The 18,959-nt window shown below is 37.3% G+C and overlaps 2 protein-coding genes across 2 annotated transcripts; both read right to left on the bottom strand.

The window, feature by feature from the left end:
* Positions 1 to 8,054: 8,054 nt before the first annotated feature.
* On the bottom strand, positions 8,055 to 8,861 carry LOC147273136 (uncharacterized). The gene is made up of 2 exons (XM_086256779.1): positions 8,797 to 8,861; positions 8,055 to 8,559 (listed from the first exon to the last, which is right to left on the bottom strand). Exons 1-2 carry the CDS (start codon positions 8,859 to 8,861, stop codon positions 8,055 to 8,057), a joined length of 570 nt encoding a protein of 189 aa, XP_086112905.1.
* Positions 8,862 to 10,902: 2,041 nt separating this feature from the next.
* LOC147273135 (uncharacterized) lies at positions 10,903 to 11,565 on the bottom strand. Its single transcript, XM_086256773.1, has one exon. The coding sequence runs from the start codon at positions 11,563 to 11,565 to the stop codon at positions 10,903 to 10,905; it is 663 nt and encodes a 220-aa protein (XP_086112899.1).
* Positions 11,566 to 18,959: the final 7,394 nt, after the last annotated feature.

Below are 18,959 nucleotides of genomic sequence, written 5' to 3'. Positions count from 1 at the left end.
AGCAATATGTTATGTTGGTCATACACAGCCGACTAGGCAAGTGCAAAGAACATATATAATGCTGGTCATACACCGCCGAGTTATCTCTTGATGACTGCAGAACAATTTATACCTGTTAAGAGAGGGTACTAATAGGACGGTTTAAAATTGCATCATTTTAATATCCAATAAAACATGCTTAGACATGATTTTCTGACTGTTCAAAGATCACATCAGTTCAAACATGTCTCCAGAATAAAAATACCTTATAAATCCATATAACGACTGTTAAATGAAACCAATCCGCAAAACATATGGATCTAGGCCTTTCCATGAAATTACTTTAAATTCTCTATATATATATATATATATATACCAAAACACATTCATATAAAAACACCATTGCCCATTAAAATAAATTAAAAGAAATCTCAAAACTCGTATCAAACCTAAATTAAATTAAATCATAATTTTAAGAAAGCACTTTCAAAACAAAAGTCCAACTTAACTTTATTATTTTTCAATCAAAAACTTAAATAACCAATATGAGTAAAACAAGAATTTCATAAAAGTGTTTGTCAAAAAAAGTCCAGTCACCGCGAGAATTCTAGCTTCAATCCTTAGCCGGATAATCTTGAGTCACGATAATCTTGCCTATAAAAGAACAAATATAATATATAATTAGTCCCGACTCAAATGCATCAAAGTGTGTGTGCTAAACCTAACGTCTCACCCGACTCTTGTTCAATCACAACGATTTTCAACACACCCAAAATAAAATCCATAAACGCTTCCTAATTCACCCCCGAAAGTTTCGCGGCTCAACCCGATGCCACCCACACTTCTAAAACAAATCCTAAAAATTTAAAAGAAACCTATACAAGGCTTATATCGATCGAAAAACTCGTCTTAGAGTAATTTCGGAATCGGCAAGGTCTCACATTTTAGCCCCAAAACAACTTCCGCTTCTCCAACCACATTCAACATAGCCAAGATCAAAACCCACTCAAAAATTGCCCTAAAATAAACCTACATTCACGAAATGACAGTGGGGGATCGTAACCACCACTGGTGCTGCCCAAAGTGGCTGTTTTCAAGACCAATTTTAGCCAAATAAAAAAATTACTTCATTAAAACCTACTCAAATTCACAATCCTACATACTCATTGGGTCTCCTAGGAATGAAATTTGTCTAGAATAACATCAATAATAGCCCCAATCTGAAAACCCAAGGAAATCGCGAAATGGCTTCCTAAACCCATAAATCCATTTTTTTCCAATTACTCAAAATAAAACCATTAAAACATAAGGGAATGAGAACCCATATGTAGGGGAAGAAAACCCACCAAGAGGTGAGGTGGTTGGTGCCAAAAGTTGGTCGGAATCCGGCAAGACAAGGGAGGGGCCGCAATTGGCGTTTCTGGTTTTGTCTCTGTGCGCGTGGGGCTGGGTTACCAAGGGTCACCGCTGGAGGTTTTGCACCAGCGAGAGGAGGTCGCGCGGGTGGCTTGGTCGATAGGAGGTGGCCGGCGGTGAGGGTTGCAATGAGGCTAGTGTGCGCGCAATGGTAGGTGTGGGAGAAGGAAGAGAGAAAGAGAGAGAGAGAGAGAGAGAGAGAGAGAGAGAGAGAGAGAGAGAGAGAGAGAGAGAGGGTGTGGGAGAGTGATATGTTCATGAATTCATACCATTTTATATCTTTCTTAGATTTTGTGAGTTCATTTGAATAAAAGCTTTAAATTTCATTTAGTTTTGTGTTTTTGGATTCCGAGCAATAAAATGAGAAATTGCAGTATTTTTTCTCCGTAATAGATTTTGATATGAATCAAATTGGAGATGGAAGTTAACACATTGGAGTTATGCCAGGTTAAATTTCGTGAGATTTGAAGACTTCTAAGGTGTTGATTTTGAATTTCAAAGTCAGCCCAAAACTGCACCGTAGGAGAACTGAGTCAACTGCATTGTATGGAGCATAACTTTTTGGTTTGAGCTTGGATTGAGGCATATGATATATGGTTGGTAAGAAGACATCCAGGGTTGTAATTTGATATATTAAGAACAATTTTCTGGGTTTTTGTGGGCACTCAAATCACATTGGAAAGTCAGCTCAAGAATTCTAGCGCAAGAAGACAAAAAGTTCAAAAAGCATATTTTCCATTTTGGAAAGATGCTTCACATGTGTTTCTACCCTCTTTGCTCGCCCATTTCTAGGAAAGGCTGAATATAATATGGTCAAGGCTCCAAATAAGGTAATTTGGGCATTCCTCTATCTCCACAACCCTCAAGGATCATCCAAAGAAAGATAAGATGAAATATTCTCATTTTTTGAACTCACCAAACCTTATCACTTCATTTCCTCTCATCCTAGCCACACATCACACTCATCACCATACATCACATCTCTCTCACTCTCTAGAATTTCGAATTCCTCTCTCCATCCTCTCTAATTTCACTCATTTCATCATTCATTCCATCATATCATCTCAAAAACACACATCTCATACGAATTATACCTTCCTCATGAATGTTAGACGGATACGAATAATACCTTCCTCGCGTTCCATATCTTTCGCGACTCGGTTTAAGATTCCGATAATTGATCTACACTGAAATTGGAATCCTCGAGTAAATCCAACCTGTCCAAAAAACCAAATGTCTATCACAATTGATTCCCAATGTTCCCACATAAAATAACACGAGCTAAAAGCGGTCGAAAATGGAGTCGACCGCCTCCCATGGTGGATGTCTGACCCTAAGCAACACACACAACACTCACCAAAATTTACCGAGACTTGGAATTGGCCTTAAGGACTCTCGGGGACACTACAACAAAAAAGCCCTTTGATAACGTGCAATGTGCGTTGTTAAGTAGATACACAACGTGCACCTGCACGTGGTTGTATGACATGTCATTAAAAAGTAAGATCCTTTAACAACGTGCAGTGCACGTTGCCAAAAAAGGCGATGCACGTCATCACAATGTCTGATCATTCATTTATAGCGGGTATAAGATGACGTGCGCAAGTTGTAGTCTGGTTAATCAACAACGTGTTGTGCATGTTTCGGTAAGGTTTCAACAACATGCAAGCGCATGTTGTTGTTTATTTTTTGACAACTTTGAATTGCACCTTGTCATTCATATTTTTTTTTTCATAATTTGGTAGACCAATGTTAACCACCAATTTGACCTAATAATTAAGTAACAAAATAGTTATCCACCAATTGTTCATAATCAAAGCAAAATCATTAATCTACCAATAATAAAATATTTTCCAATCGAATTGATAATTAAAATAGACAAAAAGTTAGATTTTTCAATAAACATCAATTCTCTATGTCGAAACTAAACAACAAAAATCAAATTTAGGACAACTTGTATTACAAAAAGCCCCAACAATACTATTAGTCTTATGAAAAGAATGATCCACTTAGCTGCCAAACTTTCAATCTTTATTCAAAAGATGGTCTGAACCCAAATTCCATTGAAGTTAAAGTGCATCACCAATAGTTGGTGTACCATTCTTCATTTTTCATTGCAGCATCAATGGTAGTGAAAAAAATTGATTAGAAAAGGAAGTAACAAAGAAAAAAAAAAGAGCTAATAATTTAAGAGAAATGATTGGAGGGAGATAGGGAGGGAGGGTAGTATGGAGCATTTTTGTCATTAACAATTTGTGTAATTCCTTTGCAAAAACAAAAATGTCCAAGTTCTTTGTTTCATGACCATACAGATACATGATTTAGTGATGAAGCAGTAAAGCTATTGTTCCCTTCAACTAGCAACAAACCTTAATAAAAAAAGACATGTACATGATTCAAACTAGCAACAAATATAAATCAGAAAATCCATGGGAGTATGGAAAAGAAATATAACAGATATTAAACTCAACATCAACTAGCTGTCCAAATATATATATATATATATAAATACAAATTGATCAAAAGACATTAAATTCAACTATAAAAGACATGTCCTCATATAGCAATCCAACTATATATATATAAAAATACAAATTGATCAAACGACATTAAAAGACATGTCCTCATAACTGCTAGTGCTGAAAAATTATGTCAATAGTGGGAGTAAGTGCAAGTGTGAATATTCTAGAAATGCACCAAATGTATGCAACTTTCATAGCTCTCTTGTATGAAAGTGCACCAAATCACACTTTGTGAGGGTTCAGGAATATTACCTTTACTAAAACAGTTTGATGGAGCTTTTTGGCCATGCAACTGTACTTCCCATAGCTTCACCAAGCCTTTTGAATTCATCTGTGGTTCTATACAAATTTAGATTTTCATCAATTACTTGGTCAACCCACACCTTCCAGCAACCACGTCCAAGAGGCATATGATGAACTTTAGTATTTGGGTCAATTGATGCAACATGTCCTTCAACCACAACTTCCTCAACTACAAAATTATACCAATGTAAGAGCTCACATTTTGCATTTTGAAGATTATTGGATTGTTAGTGAGAAGCATACCACATGATACATTTGATATGACAACCTAATATATATATATCACAATAAGAAGATTTTCATCAGAATTTGAAAAGAGGACAATACACTTAGCCTTCTCATATTGTGGCCAACAAAACAAGAACTATTTGGTGAAATATTATTGTTATCCTACCTCAAGTGCAAGGTTGTGAAGTTTTAGTATGAAAATGGAAGTAGGGGTTGTCGTACCCAAGAGATTGGATTAGGTTTTCAATCACAAGCTAGATTGATTTTAGGGTTATAAAACTAACAAACAACCTACTATGTACTATGCAAAGGCAAGACTAAACATACTGGTATGTGCAAATGTGTAGTGTTTTGTTGTTGTTTGGTTGATTGATGATAAGTAACACTAGAATTTGGAAATACAAGCAAATTCAAGTACAAATTAAATTCAATGATGATGAAGGATTTGGGGTTATTAGGGGTTCACACTAACCCTCCCATGTAACAAACAATTCAATTAATGATTATGCCAAATTAGATAGATTAGATTCCCTCCTAACCCCTGATTAAGGTAAATTAGGGCACATTCTCTTTCATGTTATCAACTATCCCAACCAAGGTGATAGGTAACTACCTAAGAATAATGTCATAGCAATCCCTAGGTGCATAAAGTTCTAAGGATGAGGAATCCAAGTAATTAAATCAATCCAACCAAGGTGCTTTTAAATTACCATGCTCATATGCAACAAGCTTTAGAAACTAAAGGTTAACAATCTCCAATTTCTACATGACAACATTTCTCATATGCACAAGTGGTAAATTCACACATATAAGTCATGATCTTTAAACTAGCATATAAGAGCATATATATCCAAAATGACATTTATATCATAAATCACAAAGTCATTACATGGTTGGGCTAGGGCTACATCCCTAACCCCAAATCAATAAATTACTCACTAGCCAAAAAAGTTACAAATAACATCACAAATTGAAACATAAATGGAAACAAGAAGGAAAAGAGAAAACTCTAGATATTGAAGCCAAGCTCCCAAGGGGTGTCACTCCTCCAAGGATGCCTAAAATACCTTCTTGTCCCAAGTGCCTCCAAGCTCCTCTTGCAATAATGGTGGTGAATATGGTAGATGGGTGTGTGTTTGGCTTTTTGGAGAGGAAGAGTTGATGGAGGGAAGATAGAGAAAAGAAATGATGAAGAGAGATGAGAAAAAGCTTTGGTTTTGAAATATGGAAGATGAGATGTGTGTTTTTGAGATGAGATGATGGAATGAATGATGAAATGAATGAAATTAGAGAGGATGGAGAGGGGAGCTTGAAAATGAGAAAGTGTTTTATGGTTTGGGTGAGTTGTTATGTCTAGAATATGTGGCTAGGATTAAAAGGAAATGAAGGGATAAGGTTTGGTTAATTCAAAAAATGAGAATATTTCATCTTATCCCTCAATAAATGATCCTTAAATGATGTTGAGATAGGTAGATGTTCTCTTTGCCTCATTTAGAGCCTTCACATTATGGTTTCTGAATTTTGCTTAGAATGGGCAAACAAAGGGGAAGGAAAGAGAGCATGTGATAGGCAATTACCCAAAATGGAAAGATGCCTTGGGACCACTTTATCCTTTTGCTGACAGGATTTTTGAGCTGTCTTTGGAGAGCAATTTGGAGACCTTAACCAACTCATAAATTTACGTTTTATATATCAATAGAAATCCATGTAGGTCCTCTTTTCAACCATATATTATATGTCTCAATCCAAACTCGAACAAAAAAGGTATACCCCACACAATGCAGCTGACTCAGTTCTCCTCGAGTGCAGTTTTGGGCTGACTTTGAAATTCAAAATGAACACCTTAGAAGTCTTCAAATGTCACGAAATTTCACCTGGAATAACTTAAAGGTTTTAGCTTCTATCTCCAATTAGATTCATGTTAAAATCTATTAAGGAGAATAAATGGTGAAATTTCTCATTTTATTACTCGGAATCTAAAAACACAAAACTAAATGAAATTTAAAGCTTTTAATCAAATAAACTCACAAAAACTAATTAAGAGAAATATAAAAGGATGTGAATTTATGAACATATCAAATACCCCCAAACTTAGGTTTTGCTCGTCCTCGAGCAAACAAAACACACAATAAAGAAAAATACAAGATAGGGCTATGAATTTCATAAGCACAGAATATTTTCTAGATTTTCCTCTAGTGCTAATAACAAGACATGAAACACGTGCTTGAGTGAGTGTGTGCACTATAAACCATATGTCAATTCAATGCATTCACAAGATTTGCAATTCAAACTTGAATAACCAAACACTCATTGGAATGCTCTCTATTTTCACACAAGTGTTTAAGGGTTAGTTTATGCACTCAATGTAATGTTGTGCATATGCCTCAATATTCTTGCTACTCAATCTCATCTCCACTAGTCATGCACAAAATATCTTGGATCAAAAAGACTTTTATTAGGTTGTAATGGGGTTTAGGGTGAGGGGTTAAAGAAATGAAAATGAAAGGTTATCACCAATTCCAAGCAAACATAATAAGCAATTCTCTTGTTTAGATTTAAGAGCTTTAAAGACTTTAAGATACTTGCCAAAACTCAACCCTCAAACCATTCCCCCAAACTTAAACTAAAAACATTTTTTTATTTCTTGAATAACATTTTTTTTTTATCCAATCCTTTCAAGCCAGAGATGCAATTGCATTTTCAAAGATATCACATCTACACCCTATTTGACAATTGGACAAGCAATCACAATCACTTTTTTTTTTTTTTTTTGCATATATAGAACACACCCACACTTGAATTTCCCAAAACCCTCAAACTTATTTCTTTACAAGCACCTTAACATAACTCAATCTCATATTGCTCACTAGTTAGCTTGAAAAGGGTAAGGCTAATGTTTAAGCAAAAGGGTAAGACATTTGTAGTGGAAAGAAATGAAAGGCTAACATAAAGGCACAAAATGGCAATCTAATGGATATAACATATTTAGGGATTATGCTCATTTGGCCATGGTGGATTCCTAATGCCTAGATCATTTCCAAGATGGATTCATACATGACACAAAGCTTTTAGAGATATTAAGCAAGTTCTAGAGATGCAATATGCACAAGATTGATCACACATGAAGAACAAAGTGCTATGAACAATATATGCACTTCCATTAGGCTCAAAACTCACATATATGGCATAATTGGTTCACACAAGTCTTACTATGTTTCTCTCATTACAATGCATCAAATTGACAAAGTTTGTGTAAATAGATTCAAACAAGGTCTCATAACTCACTATTAACAAGAGAGGAACTTCTAAGACCTAAACATGCTCATTATCTTCTTTGCCCTTATTAAACAACAAAAATTAAAAATTTTCAACAAAAGTTACCTTCCCCCCACACTTGAATCTAACATTGTCCTCAATGTTAAAAAGTGACTTTGAAAGTTTTGTAATGAAAAATTCATGCATGGAGTGAAAGATAAACAACACACAATACACAACATAAAACACAACAACAACACATAAAACAACAAAGCATAAATAAATAAATTTAAAACAAGATAAGGGTCAAGAAAAACTCCCTCTTGTAGACCTCCAACACTTGGGTTGCCTTTATGGTGCACAAGGAGCATCCTTAAAGTAAAAGACTTCCTCTTCTTCATTGAAGCTAGCCGAGACGTAGGGCTTCAAATGGTGGCCATTCACTTTGAACACATCCTCACTCTTCATGTTCTTGATTTCAATGGCTCCATGGGGAAAGACTTGAACTACTTGAAATGGACCACTCCATCTTGATCTAAGTTTGCCCGAAAACAACTTTAATCTTGAATTGTAAAAAAGCACAAGTTGGTTTGGCTTAAAATTCTTCTTCACAAGCTTCTTATCATGATATGCTTTGGTTTTCTCCTTGTATAACTTGGCATTCTCATATGCCTCATACCTCAACTCATCAAACTCATAAAGATCAAACTTCTTCTTCTCACCGGCCTTGATAAAGTTAAAATTCAACTCCTTAAGTGCCCACAAAACTTTGTGTTCAAGTTCCACGGGTAGATGACATGTCTTCCCATACACAAGCCTATAAGGTGACATTCCTAAAGGTGTCTTGAATGCCGTTCTATATGCCCACAAAGCATCATTCAACTTCAAACTTCAATCCTTCCTTGAAGTGTTCACCATCTTCTCTAGGATATGTTTGATCTCCCTATTTGAAATATCAACTTGTCCACTAGTTTGTGGATGATAGGGAGTGCTCACTTTGTGCTTCACATCATACTTCTTGAGTAAGGCTTCAAGGGGCTTGTTGATGAAATGTGATCATCCATCACTAATGAGAACCCTAGGAGTGCCAAACCTTGAAAAGATGTTCTCCTTGAAGAATTTCATAACCATCTTGTGATCATTTGTCTTGGATGCCATGGCCTGAACCCACTTTGACACATAATCAACACACACAAAAATATATAGGTTGTCATAGGAACTAGGGAATGGTCCCATAAAGTCAATGCCCCAACAATCAAACAATTCAACTTCCAAAATATTAGTTAGGGGCATTTGATTTCTTGATGAAATGTTTCCAACTCTTTGGCATTTATCACAACTAGTAACAAAAGCATATGCATCTTTAAATATGGTAGGCCAAAAGAATCCACTAGTGAGTACCTTTAGTGCGGTTTTCTTGCCTCCAAAGTGTCCTCCACAAGCATATGAATGGCAATGCTTAAGAATGCTTTGAACTTCATCTTGGTGCACACATCTTCTCATTACTTGATCTTTGCACATTTTGAACAAGAAGGGATCATCCCAAATGTAGTGTCTTACCTCCTTTAAAAACCTCTTCTTGGCTTGGTAGTCAAACTCTTTAGGCATTTGCCTCCACTAGCATGGTAGTTCACAAAATGTACAAACCAAGGCAAAGAATCTTTTCTAGTAGTCATGACAAAAAGGCTCTCATCCGGAAAAGATTCACACAAAGGGATGTGAGAATCATCACCTCCTTCTACAAATATTGACAAGTGATCTGCAACCAAGTTCTCCTTTCCGGGTTTGTCTTTGATCTCAATATCAAACTCTTGTAGCAAGAGTATCCACCTTATAACCCTCGGTTTTGCATCTTTCTTGGAAAAGAGATACTTTAATGCACTATGATCCGTGTGCATAATGACTTTAGCACCCAACAAGTAGCTTCTAAACTTCTCCAAAGCAAAGATGATGGCAAGCAATTCCTTCTTCGTTGTGGTGTAGTTAAGTTGAGCATCATTCAAGGTTCTACTTGCATAATCGATGGCATAGAGAAACTTGTCCTTCCTTTGTCCCAAAACGGCTTCAAGTGCATAGTCACTAGCATCACATATCAACTCAAATGGCATACTCCAATTTGGTGCACAAATGATAGGAGATTTGATAAGTAACTCCTTGATCTTCTCAAAAACATATAGGCAAGCCTCATCAAACACAAATGGTGCATTCTTGGCTAGCAAATCACAAAGTGGCTTTGATACTTTGGAGAAGTCCTTGATAAATCTTCTATAAAAACCAGCATGGCCAAGGAAGCTTCTCACGGCCCTCACACTTGTAAGTGGTGGCAACTTCTCAATGAGCTCCACTTTTGCTTTATGAACCTCAATCCCTCTTGGAGAAACAATATGCCCCAAAACTATGCCTTCTTGAACCATGAAATGACACTTTTCCCAATTGAGCACAAGGTTGGTTTCTTCACGTATTTGAAGTACAAGATCCAAGTGGTGAAGACAATCATCAAAAGAGGAGCTAGAAACACTAAAATTATCCATGAATACCTCAATGGAGCGCTTCACCATGTCACTAAAGATTGACATCATGCATCTTTGAAAAGTGGCCGGAGCATTGCATAAACCAAATGGCATCCTCCTATATGCAAAAGTGTCATATGGACAAGTGAAAGTGATCTTCTCTTGATCTTTCAGTGCTATAGGAATTTGATTGTAGCCACTATACCCATCAAGGAAGCAATAGTAGGAATGACCCGCCAATCTCTCCAACATTTGATCAATGAATGGCAATGGGAAATGATCCTTCCTTGTGGCATTGTTGAGCTTCCTATAGTCAATACACACCCTTCAACCCGTGGGGAGTCCTTATGGCACAAACTCTCCCTTCTCATTTGCTACCATGGTCACTCCACCTTTCTTGGGCACAACTTGAACCGGTGACACCCACTTTGAATTCGAGATAGGATATATCACTTTCACATCAAGTAGCTTCATGATCTTCCCACTAACAACTTCTTTCATAGGAGGGTTGAGTCTTCTTTGAGTATCCCTTGTTGGCTTGATATCATCTTCAAGGAGAATTCTATGCATGCACAAATTAGGGCTCAATCCCTTGATATCGTCTATGGTCCATCCAAGTGCTCCTTTGTGTTCTCTAAGCACTCTCATAAGCTTACTTTCATGCAAATCACTCAAACAAGAAGACACAATTACGGGCAACGTGTGGTTTCACCAATAAAAGCATACTTTAAATGTGTAGGAAGATGTTTAAGCTCAAGATTAGGGCGGCATGCATTTGATGGGAGTAAAGGAGTAGGGTTAGAAGAATATACCTTCGGAGCCAAGTGTGGTGTGTAGGGCCTCACGGCCTCAAGTGTCTCATCTTCCATGAAATCCATGTCATTGTGCATGATACAAGCTTCCAAAGGATCCTTTGTTGATGTCTCAATGAATATATTCTTCACAAATTTGTCAATGCAATCCATCACTTCAATCCGGTAACAATCATGAGCTTGTGATGGCTTCTTCAATGCATCAAAAACCCTAAAGGCAATGGTAGTGTCATGAACAGTCATGGTCATAAGCCCTTCATTAACATCAATTTTGGCACCCGCCTTTGCCATGAATGCACGGCCAAAGATGATAGGTAAGTCATTTCCACTTGTTTGTACCTCCTCCATGTCAAGAATAATGAAATCTGCCGGTATAATGAGCTCATCAACCTTCACAAGAACATCCTCCACCACTCCTCTTGGATACACAATGCTCATATCCGCCAATTGAAGAGAAATAGTGATGGGAGAGATGTCTCCAAGACCTAATGTCTCATACACATGATAAGGCATAAGATTGATGTTTGCTCCTAAATCCATCAAGGCTCTCTCAAAAGGTTGGTTTCAAATAGTGCAAGGGACGGTAAAGGAGCCCGAATCCTTCAACTTTGGTGGAAGCTTCCTTTGGAAAACGACACTCACTTGCTCACTTAGTACCACCTTGCCATTCTTCTCAAATTGTGTCTTGTACCTCTTGTTTGTGCATAGATCCTTCAAGAACTTGGAATAGGAAGGAATGGTCTTGATGGCATTGAGTAGTGGAATGTTGATGTCCACTTTCTTGAACAACTCAAGAAGCTCATTCTTCTCTTTCTCTTTCTTTGCTTTGGCTTCTTGCTTCCTTTGAACTTGAGGATATGGAAGTAGTGGCTCAAAATCTTGCACTATATTCAAAGGAGGGTTGACTGTGATACCTCTCTTGAATGGTCTCTCGGATTTCCCTTTATCTTACTTCTCCTTGATGCTATTCTCGGCCTTGGTATTAAGATTGTCCTTCAAAGCCTTAGGATAACCACCATTGTACCCCAACTTCACCTCACTATCACCTAATTGCATGACCTTCCCTTTGTTCTTCTTTTGCTTCTCAAATCCGGGTGGTGCAAGTGGTTTTCCTTGTTGTGCCTTGGTGTGCTCCCTAGGTTGCTCTTGTACCTCTTCCTTAAAGCTTGGCAAGGTTACTTGATTGTTGTACTCCTTGCCACTTCTCAAGGTAGTGATAAATTTAGCTTGCTCATGCTTTGGATTGTTCTCAACCATGCTTGGAAACACACCTTGCTTCCTTTCTCTAACCTCATTGGCCAATTGCCCCATTTGCATCTCAAGTTTGTTCAAACCATTACTTAGAATGTTGATTTTTTCATCTTGTTGGGCTTGATTTCCTTTGCTCTCTATGATGAAACTAGTTAGCAAATCTTCAATAGAGGGTTTTTTGATTACCTCTTGATGCATTTATTGTTGTTGTGAAGGAGCTTGGTAGGGTGGCCTAGGAGCTTGATATGAATTGATGGCTCCTTGGTTGTTGAATGAAGAGGTACTAGCACCTTGATAGCCACCATTAGGCCTTTGAAACCCTTGGCCTTGCTCACGACTAGGATAGGATGGTGCTTGAAGTGCTTGTGGTTGGTCACTCCATCTAAAGTTTGGATTGTTTCTCCACCCCGGATTGTAAGTGTTGCTATAGGGATCATTCATTGGTCTTTGTTGATAACCAAGTTGGTTGCATTGCTCCATAAATTTCAGAAATGAATCTCCTTCAGGGCTTTGCATTGTCTCATGTTGCAAGCTCTCACATATCATACAACTATGCTCCACTTTCTTGCTTGCCATAGATGAAGATGGTGTATAGCTAGAATTCCCTTATTGAGCATTGAGAAGCAAATCAAGTTTCTTGTTCCTTGTGTCCTCTATCTTTTTCAACTCTTGTTACACATTGATGTGAGGAGTGTCCATGTCAAATACTCATCTTCTTTGTTGCTCTTTCATAAATAAGTTCACATCCTTCATTGGCAACCTATCATTGACATTGTCCCAAAGTTATGAAGTCTCACTCAAATTGTCAAGAACCTCTACGACCTCCCTTTCGGTTTTGTCCATAAAGCTTCCTCCACATGCATAGTCCACTATTCTCGTTGTCTCTTGAGTCAACCCATTTCAGAAGAAGTTGAGAATCATCCACTTGGTGAGACCATGATTAGGGCAACCATTTTCCATATCTTTGAATCTCTCTCATGCTTCATGAAATAGCTCATTAGGTTGCTCCCTAAATTGCATTAAGAGTTGCCTAAAAGCATTGGTCTTTGATGGTGGAAAGAACTTTTGGAGAAAGCTCTTTTGCATTTCCTCTCATGTGTGGATGCTTGCGGCCGGCAACTTGTATAACCATTGCTTAGCTTTGTCCTTCAATGAGAATGGGAAAAGCCTTAACCTTAAATTGTCCTCATTAATTCCATTTAGTTGTATGGTTGAGCAAGCTTCACAAAATTCGGTGATGTGCAAATAAGGATCACTACTTGTCATTCCATGAAAGCTAGGTAACAATTGCAAAGTACCCAGCATGATCTTAAATGCATTTGCATAAGGTGGAAGCACAATGCAACTAGGATGAGTGGCCAAAAAAGGTAGTGTAAAATCTCTCAAGGGTCTTTCTTCCTCTAGTGATGGTGGAGGTGGATTCCTATCCCCCATCATTTCTTCCTTTGGAGGTGATTTTTCCATTGTCTTCCTTATACCTCTTTATCTTGATCTACCCCTTGTAAACTCTATCAATTCATTCCCACTTCTCAAAAAATTGTGTGAACTTGAAGTGGTTGGGTTTTGACTCGTACACCTATCAATAGAGCAAGAACACTATAAGTCACAAGGATAAAAGAAAGAAACTCAAGATAGCATCCAATGTCAATAAAAGAAAAGGGTAACTAACAAATGTACACAAAGTAATACACAAAAAGTGAAACAATTAAACTAAAACGCAACAGAAAACTACTTTATGACCTTTGCTCAGTTTATAGCTTATAACTTTTAAACCGCTAATCCGATTTTGACGTTCTTTATATGGTTGGATTCAGGACGAAAAAGTAAAGAACCTATTGTGAACCAAATTCGCAAAAGAGCAACCAAACAAAGCAGTTAAATCCATAAAGAAACACTACGTTTTCTAACAAAGTAAAAACAAATTTAAAACTAAAAATTCAAAATTTTTTTCTTTTCTTTTATACTAAATAAAATTAACCCTAAATGCAACCCAAGCTTAGGATAAAAGTCCTAGGACTCCAATCCCCGACAACGGCACCAAAAACTTGTTGTTATCCTACCTCAAGTGCAAGGTTGTGAAGTTTTAGTATGGAAATGAAAGTGGGGGATTGTCATACCCAAGAGATTGGATTAGGATTTCAATCACAAGCTACATTGATTTTAGAGTTATAAAACTAACAAACAATCTACTATGTACTATGCAAAGCCAAGAGTAAACATAATGGTTTGTGCAAATGTGTAGTGTTGAGTTGTTGTTTGGTTGATTGATGATAAGTAACACTAAAATTTGAAACTAACAAATAGAAATACAAGCGAATTCAAGTACAAATTAAATTTAATGATGATGAAGGATTTGGGGTTATTAGGGGTTCACACTAACCCTCCCATATAACAAACAATTCAATTAATGATTATGCCAAATTAGATAGATTAATTCCCTCCTAACCCCCGATCAAGGTAAATTATGGCACATCCTCTTTCATGTTATCAACTATCCCAACCAAGGTGATAGGTAACTACCTAAGATTAATGTCATAGCAAACCCTAGGTGCATAAAGTTCTAAGGATGAGGAATCCAAGCAATTAAAACAATCCAACCAAGGTGCTTTTAAATTACCTTGCTCTTATGCAACAAGCTTTAGAAACTAAAGGTTACCAATCTCCAATTTCTACATGACAACATTTCTCATATGCATAAGTGGTAAATTCACACATATAAGTCATGATCTTTAAACTAGCATAAGAGCATATATATCTAAAAGGGCATTTATATCACAAATCACAAAGTCATTACATGGTTGGGCTAGGGCTACATCCCTAACCCCGAATCAAGAAACTACTCACTAGCCACAAAAGTTACAAACAACATCACAAATTGAAACATAAATGGAAACAAGAAGGAAAAGAGAAAACTCTAGATGTTGAAGCCATGCTCTCAAGGGGTGTCGCTCCTCCAAGGATGCCTAAAATACCTTCTTGTCCCAAGTGCCTCCAAGCTCCTCTTGCAATAATGGTGGTGAATATGGTAGATGGGTGTTGTGATGGTGTTTGGTTTTTGGAGAGGAAGAGTTGATGGAGGGAAGATGGAGAAAAGAAATGATGAACAGAAATGAGAAGAATCTAGGGTTTTGGAAGATGGAAGATGAGATGTGTGTTTTTTAGATGAGATGATGGAATGAAGGATGAAATAAGTGAAATTAGAGAGGATGAAGGGGGCTGCTTGAAAATGAGAGAGTGTTTTATGGTTTGGGTGAGTTGTTATGTCTAGGATATGTGCCTAGGATTAAAAGGAAATGAAGGGATAAGGTTTGGTTAATTCAAAAAATGAGAATATTTCATCATATTCCTCAATGGATGATCCTTAAAGGATGTTGAGATAGGTAGATGCTCTCTTTGTCTCATTTAGAGCCTTCACATTGTGGTTTCTGAATTTTGCTTAGAATGAGCAAAAAAATGGGAAGGAAAGAGAGCATGTGATAGGCAATTACCCAAAATGGAAAGATGCCTTGGGACCACTTTATCCTTTTGCTGACAGGATTTCGGAGCTGTCTTTGGAGAGCAATTTGGAGGCCTTAACAAACTCTGAAATTTACATTTTATATATCAATAGAAAGCTCTGGATGTTTTCTTTCCAACCATATATTATATGCCTCAATCGAAACTCAAACCAAAACGTTATGCCCCACACAATACAGCTGACTCAGTTCTCCTCGGGTGCAGTTTTGGGCTGACTTTGAAATTCCAAATGAATACTTTAGAAGTCTTTAAATGTCACGAAATTTCACCTGGAATAACTTAAAGGTCTTAGCTTCTATCTCCAATTGAATTCATGTTAAAATCTATTAAGAAGAATAAATGATGAAATTTCTCATTTTATTGCTCGGAATCTAAAAACACAAAACTAAATGAAATTTAAAGCTTTTAATCAAATAAACTCATAAAAACTAAGTAAGAGAAATATAAAAGGATGTGAATTTATGAACATATCAAATATAAATAGTTATAATCTCCAACAATGTAGCAATGGACTCTAAAATTGGAGCTCACACATATATATATGTATATATATATACTTCTTTTCAACTAAGATGACAAGTATCACATTTACCAAGAAATTCACATAACAACTAGTTATTCTATATAGCCTCAAAATGATGTCTTCTATTCTAATAAAATTATTGTTACTTTTTGAAAACCAAAAGCAACAAAGACTACTTATGAAGCTAAAAACTTCTTTAAACTATTTTAATCTAATTATAAGTGTCCAGCAGCTTCATACATCACAACATGTCTAGGCCACAAGAACTTAGATGAAAAACCAAGATCTTCAACAAAATGAATTTAAAAAGCATAAGCAGGTCTATGCATATGAAAAGTTAAATTATATTAGCCAAACAACTAACTTGATGCTGAATTTTCAAATTGTCCATTAATTAGAAGCTGAGTATGGTTAACTTTAACAGATGGAGTAATTGGTTCCTCAATAGCAGCAGCAGTACGTGCTATATTTACCAATTCCTCTACCCACAGAAAACCTCCCTAATAAAAGTAATATTAGCCAATGAGTAAAATATAAACAGGTAAACAAGTTCTTGTAGGACCTCCCTGATACAAGTAATATTAGCCAATCGATCGGCGAGAGAGGGAGGACTGGCATAATGAGTTTGGAAGAATGGGTTTTGATTTTTTTTTTTTTGGTGAAAAAGAAGTTTCGATTTTTCAAGGATAAAAAGGAGAAGGAGAATTCCTGCATAAAATTTTGATCTACATTAATATTACTGAGTTTAACACACGGTGCACGTTGTTATATTTAATAAATTCCACAACGTGCACGAGTATGTTGCAGTATAAGCTTTTAACAGCGTGCAAAACCCGCATGTTGTCAAATACTTTTACATAACACTAATGACAACGTGCATTAAAGGCACGTTGTAAAATAACTTATTTCGCAACGTGCATCAGCCGAACGTTGTTAAACGCATGTTGTCAAAAGACATTTTTCTTGTAGTGGGAGGCTAATTGGCAAGGAAAACCACCCAACCCGCCACCACAAGTGGCGGAGTTGGCGGTGACAGCGGCGGTACGAGTATGTTGCAGTATAAGCTTTTAACAGCGTGCAAAACCCGCATGTTGTCAAATACTTTTACATAACACTAATGACAACGTGCATTAAAGGCACGTTGTAAAATAACTTATTTCGCAACGTGCATCAGCCGAACGTTGTTAAACGCATGTTGTCAAAAGACATTTTTCTTGTAGTGGGAGGCTAATTGGCAAGGAAAACCACCCAACCCGCCACCACAAGTGGCGGAGTTGGCGGTGACAGCGGCGGTACGACCTGGAATTTACCCAAAATCAACTCCAATTAATCCTAATTGTACAAAAGGCAATTCAATTGCATAAAAACAACTCAAATTCAAGTCTAATTTAAGAAATTTGAAATAGGCAAAAATCTTAAAAATTGATTTTCTAATTTCTCAAGATTGAACAACCACACCTTAGAGGAAGGAAAGCCTATACCTAGATGATCAACTTTCATAACTAGGTCGATGACCAAACATTGCCGGAAACGCTAGAATCGGTGACGGAAGCAGCCGGCCTTGACAGCTTTGATTTGCTCGTTGCAGTGGTCCGATGAACGATCGAGAACCAGCAATGGACTCACCGTGACAAGGGGAAGAAGACCCAAGTTGTCCGGCCATCCAATTTCGCCGAAAAATTGAGATCGCCGGAGAGAGCTTAGATCAGATTTGGGCTGGGTTTTCATTCTGGAATGTTTCTAGACAAACCAAAGCCAGGGGAAGGAAGAGTAAGAGACGATGAGCTCGAGGAGCCTTTGTTCCCCTCCATCCGCCACTGGACGCGCGCCCACGGGTCGGTGACAGGGCGGCAATAGTGGGTTCTTGCGGGAGAGAGAGAGAGAGAGAGAGAGAGAGAGAGAGAGAGAGAGAAAAAAAAAAAATTCTAAAAATTGGGTTTTTAAACCTATAAATGAAATTTTACAAAATTGCCACTAACATCAAATGTCCGTAACTCTCAAACCATAACTCAGATCGACACACGATTCACATCTTTGGACTCGTGGAGTCGAAACCTTTCCAACAAACCCAAACTCGAAGTCAAAAACTCGACAGAACAAAAAGTCAACTTTGGGTCAAACCTTTAAAATAACTCGTTTATAAAATCAAACCATAATAGGTAAATTTCAAATAAATTCATTTTGGCGAATTCAAAATGGGCCACCAAATAATAATTTTAAATTTGTAGTGAAAAATTTTCTCAAGGTGTCACAATTCAAATTTCTAGTGAAAATTTGGGTCGGGTCATTACAAGGTGCCTTTGTTGTAAGGATCTCAATGGGCCGGGCCGGGCTAGCCAGGCCCAAATTTGTTGGGTTCAGGCTTGAATTCTAGAAACCCAATAGGGCTTTCGGGCAGGGTCGAGCCGGGCTTGGGCCTTAATACACAAGCCCAAGGCCCGCCCATCGGGCTTTGGTTTGCAAGCTTGGAGGGTCGGGCCGAACGGCCCAAAATGGGCCAAAGCCTGTTTAGACACATATATATCTTCAAAAAAAATATAATATTTTGGCTATGTTATGATTTGAACATGAGACCTCACATAACAAGCTTTAACTCTCAACCAACTGAGCTGACTAGTTTATTTGTTAAGTTTGTGAGTCATAA

Source organism: Dryas octopetala, chromosome 9 (genome assembly GCF_963921425.1).
Source record: "Dryas octopetala chromosome 9, drDryOcto1.1, whole genome shotgun sequence".
In the NCBI taxonomy this organism is placed as follows: domain Eukaryota; kingdom Viridiplantae; phylum Streptophyta; class Magnoliopsida; order Rosales; family Rosaceae; genus Dryas; species Dryas octopetala.
The sequence above is the reverse complement of the archived record's forward strand: the minus strand, read 5'-3'. Positions and strand labels throughout refer to the sequence as shown.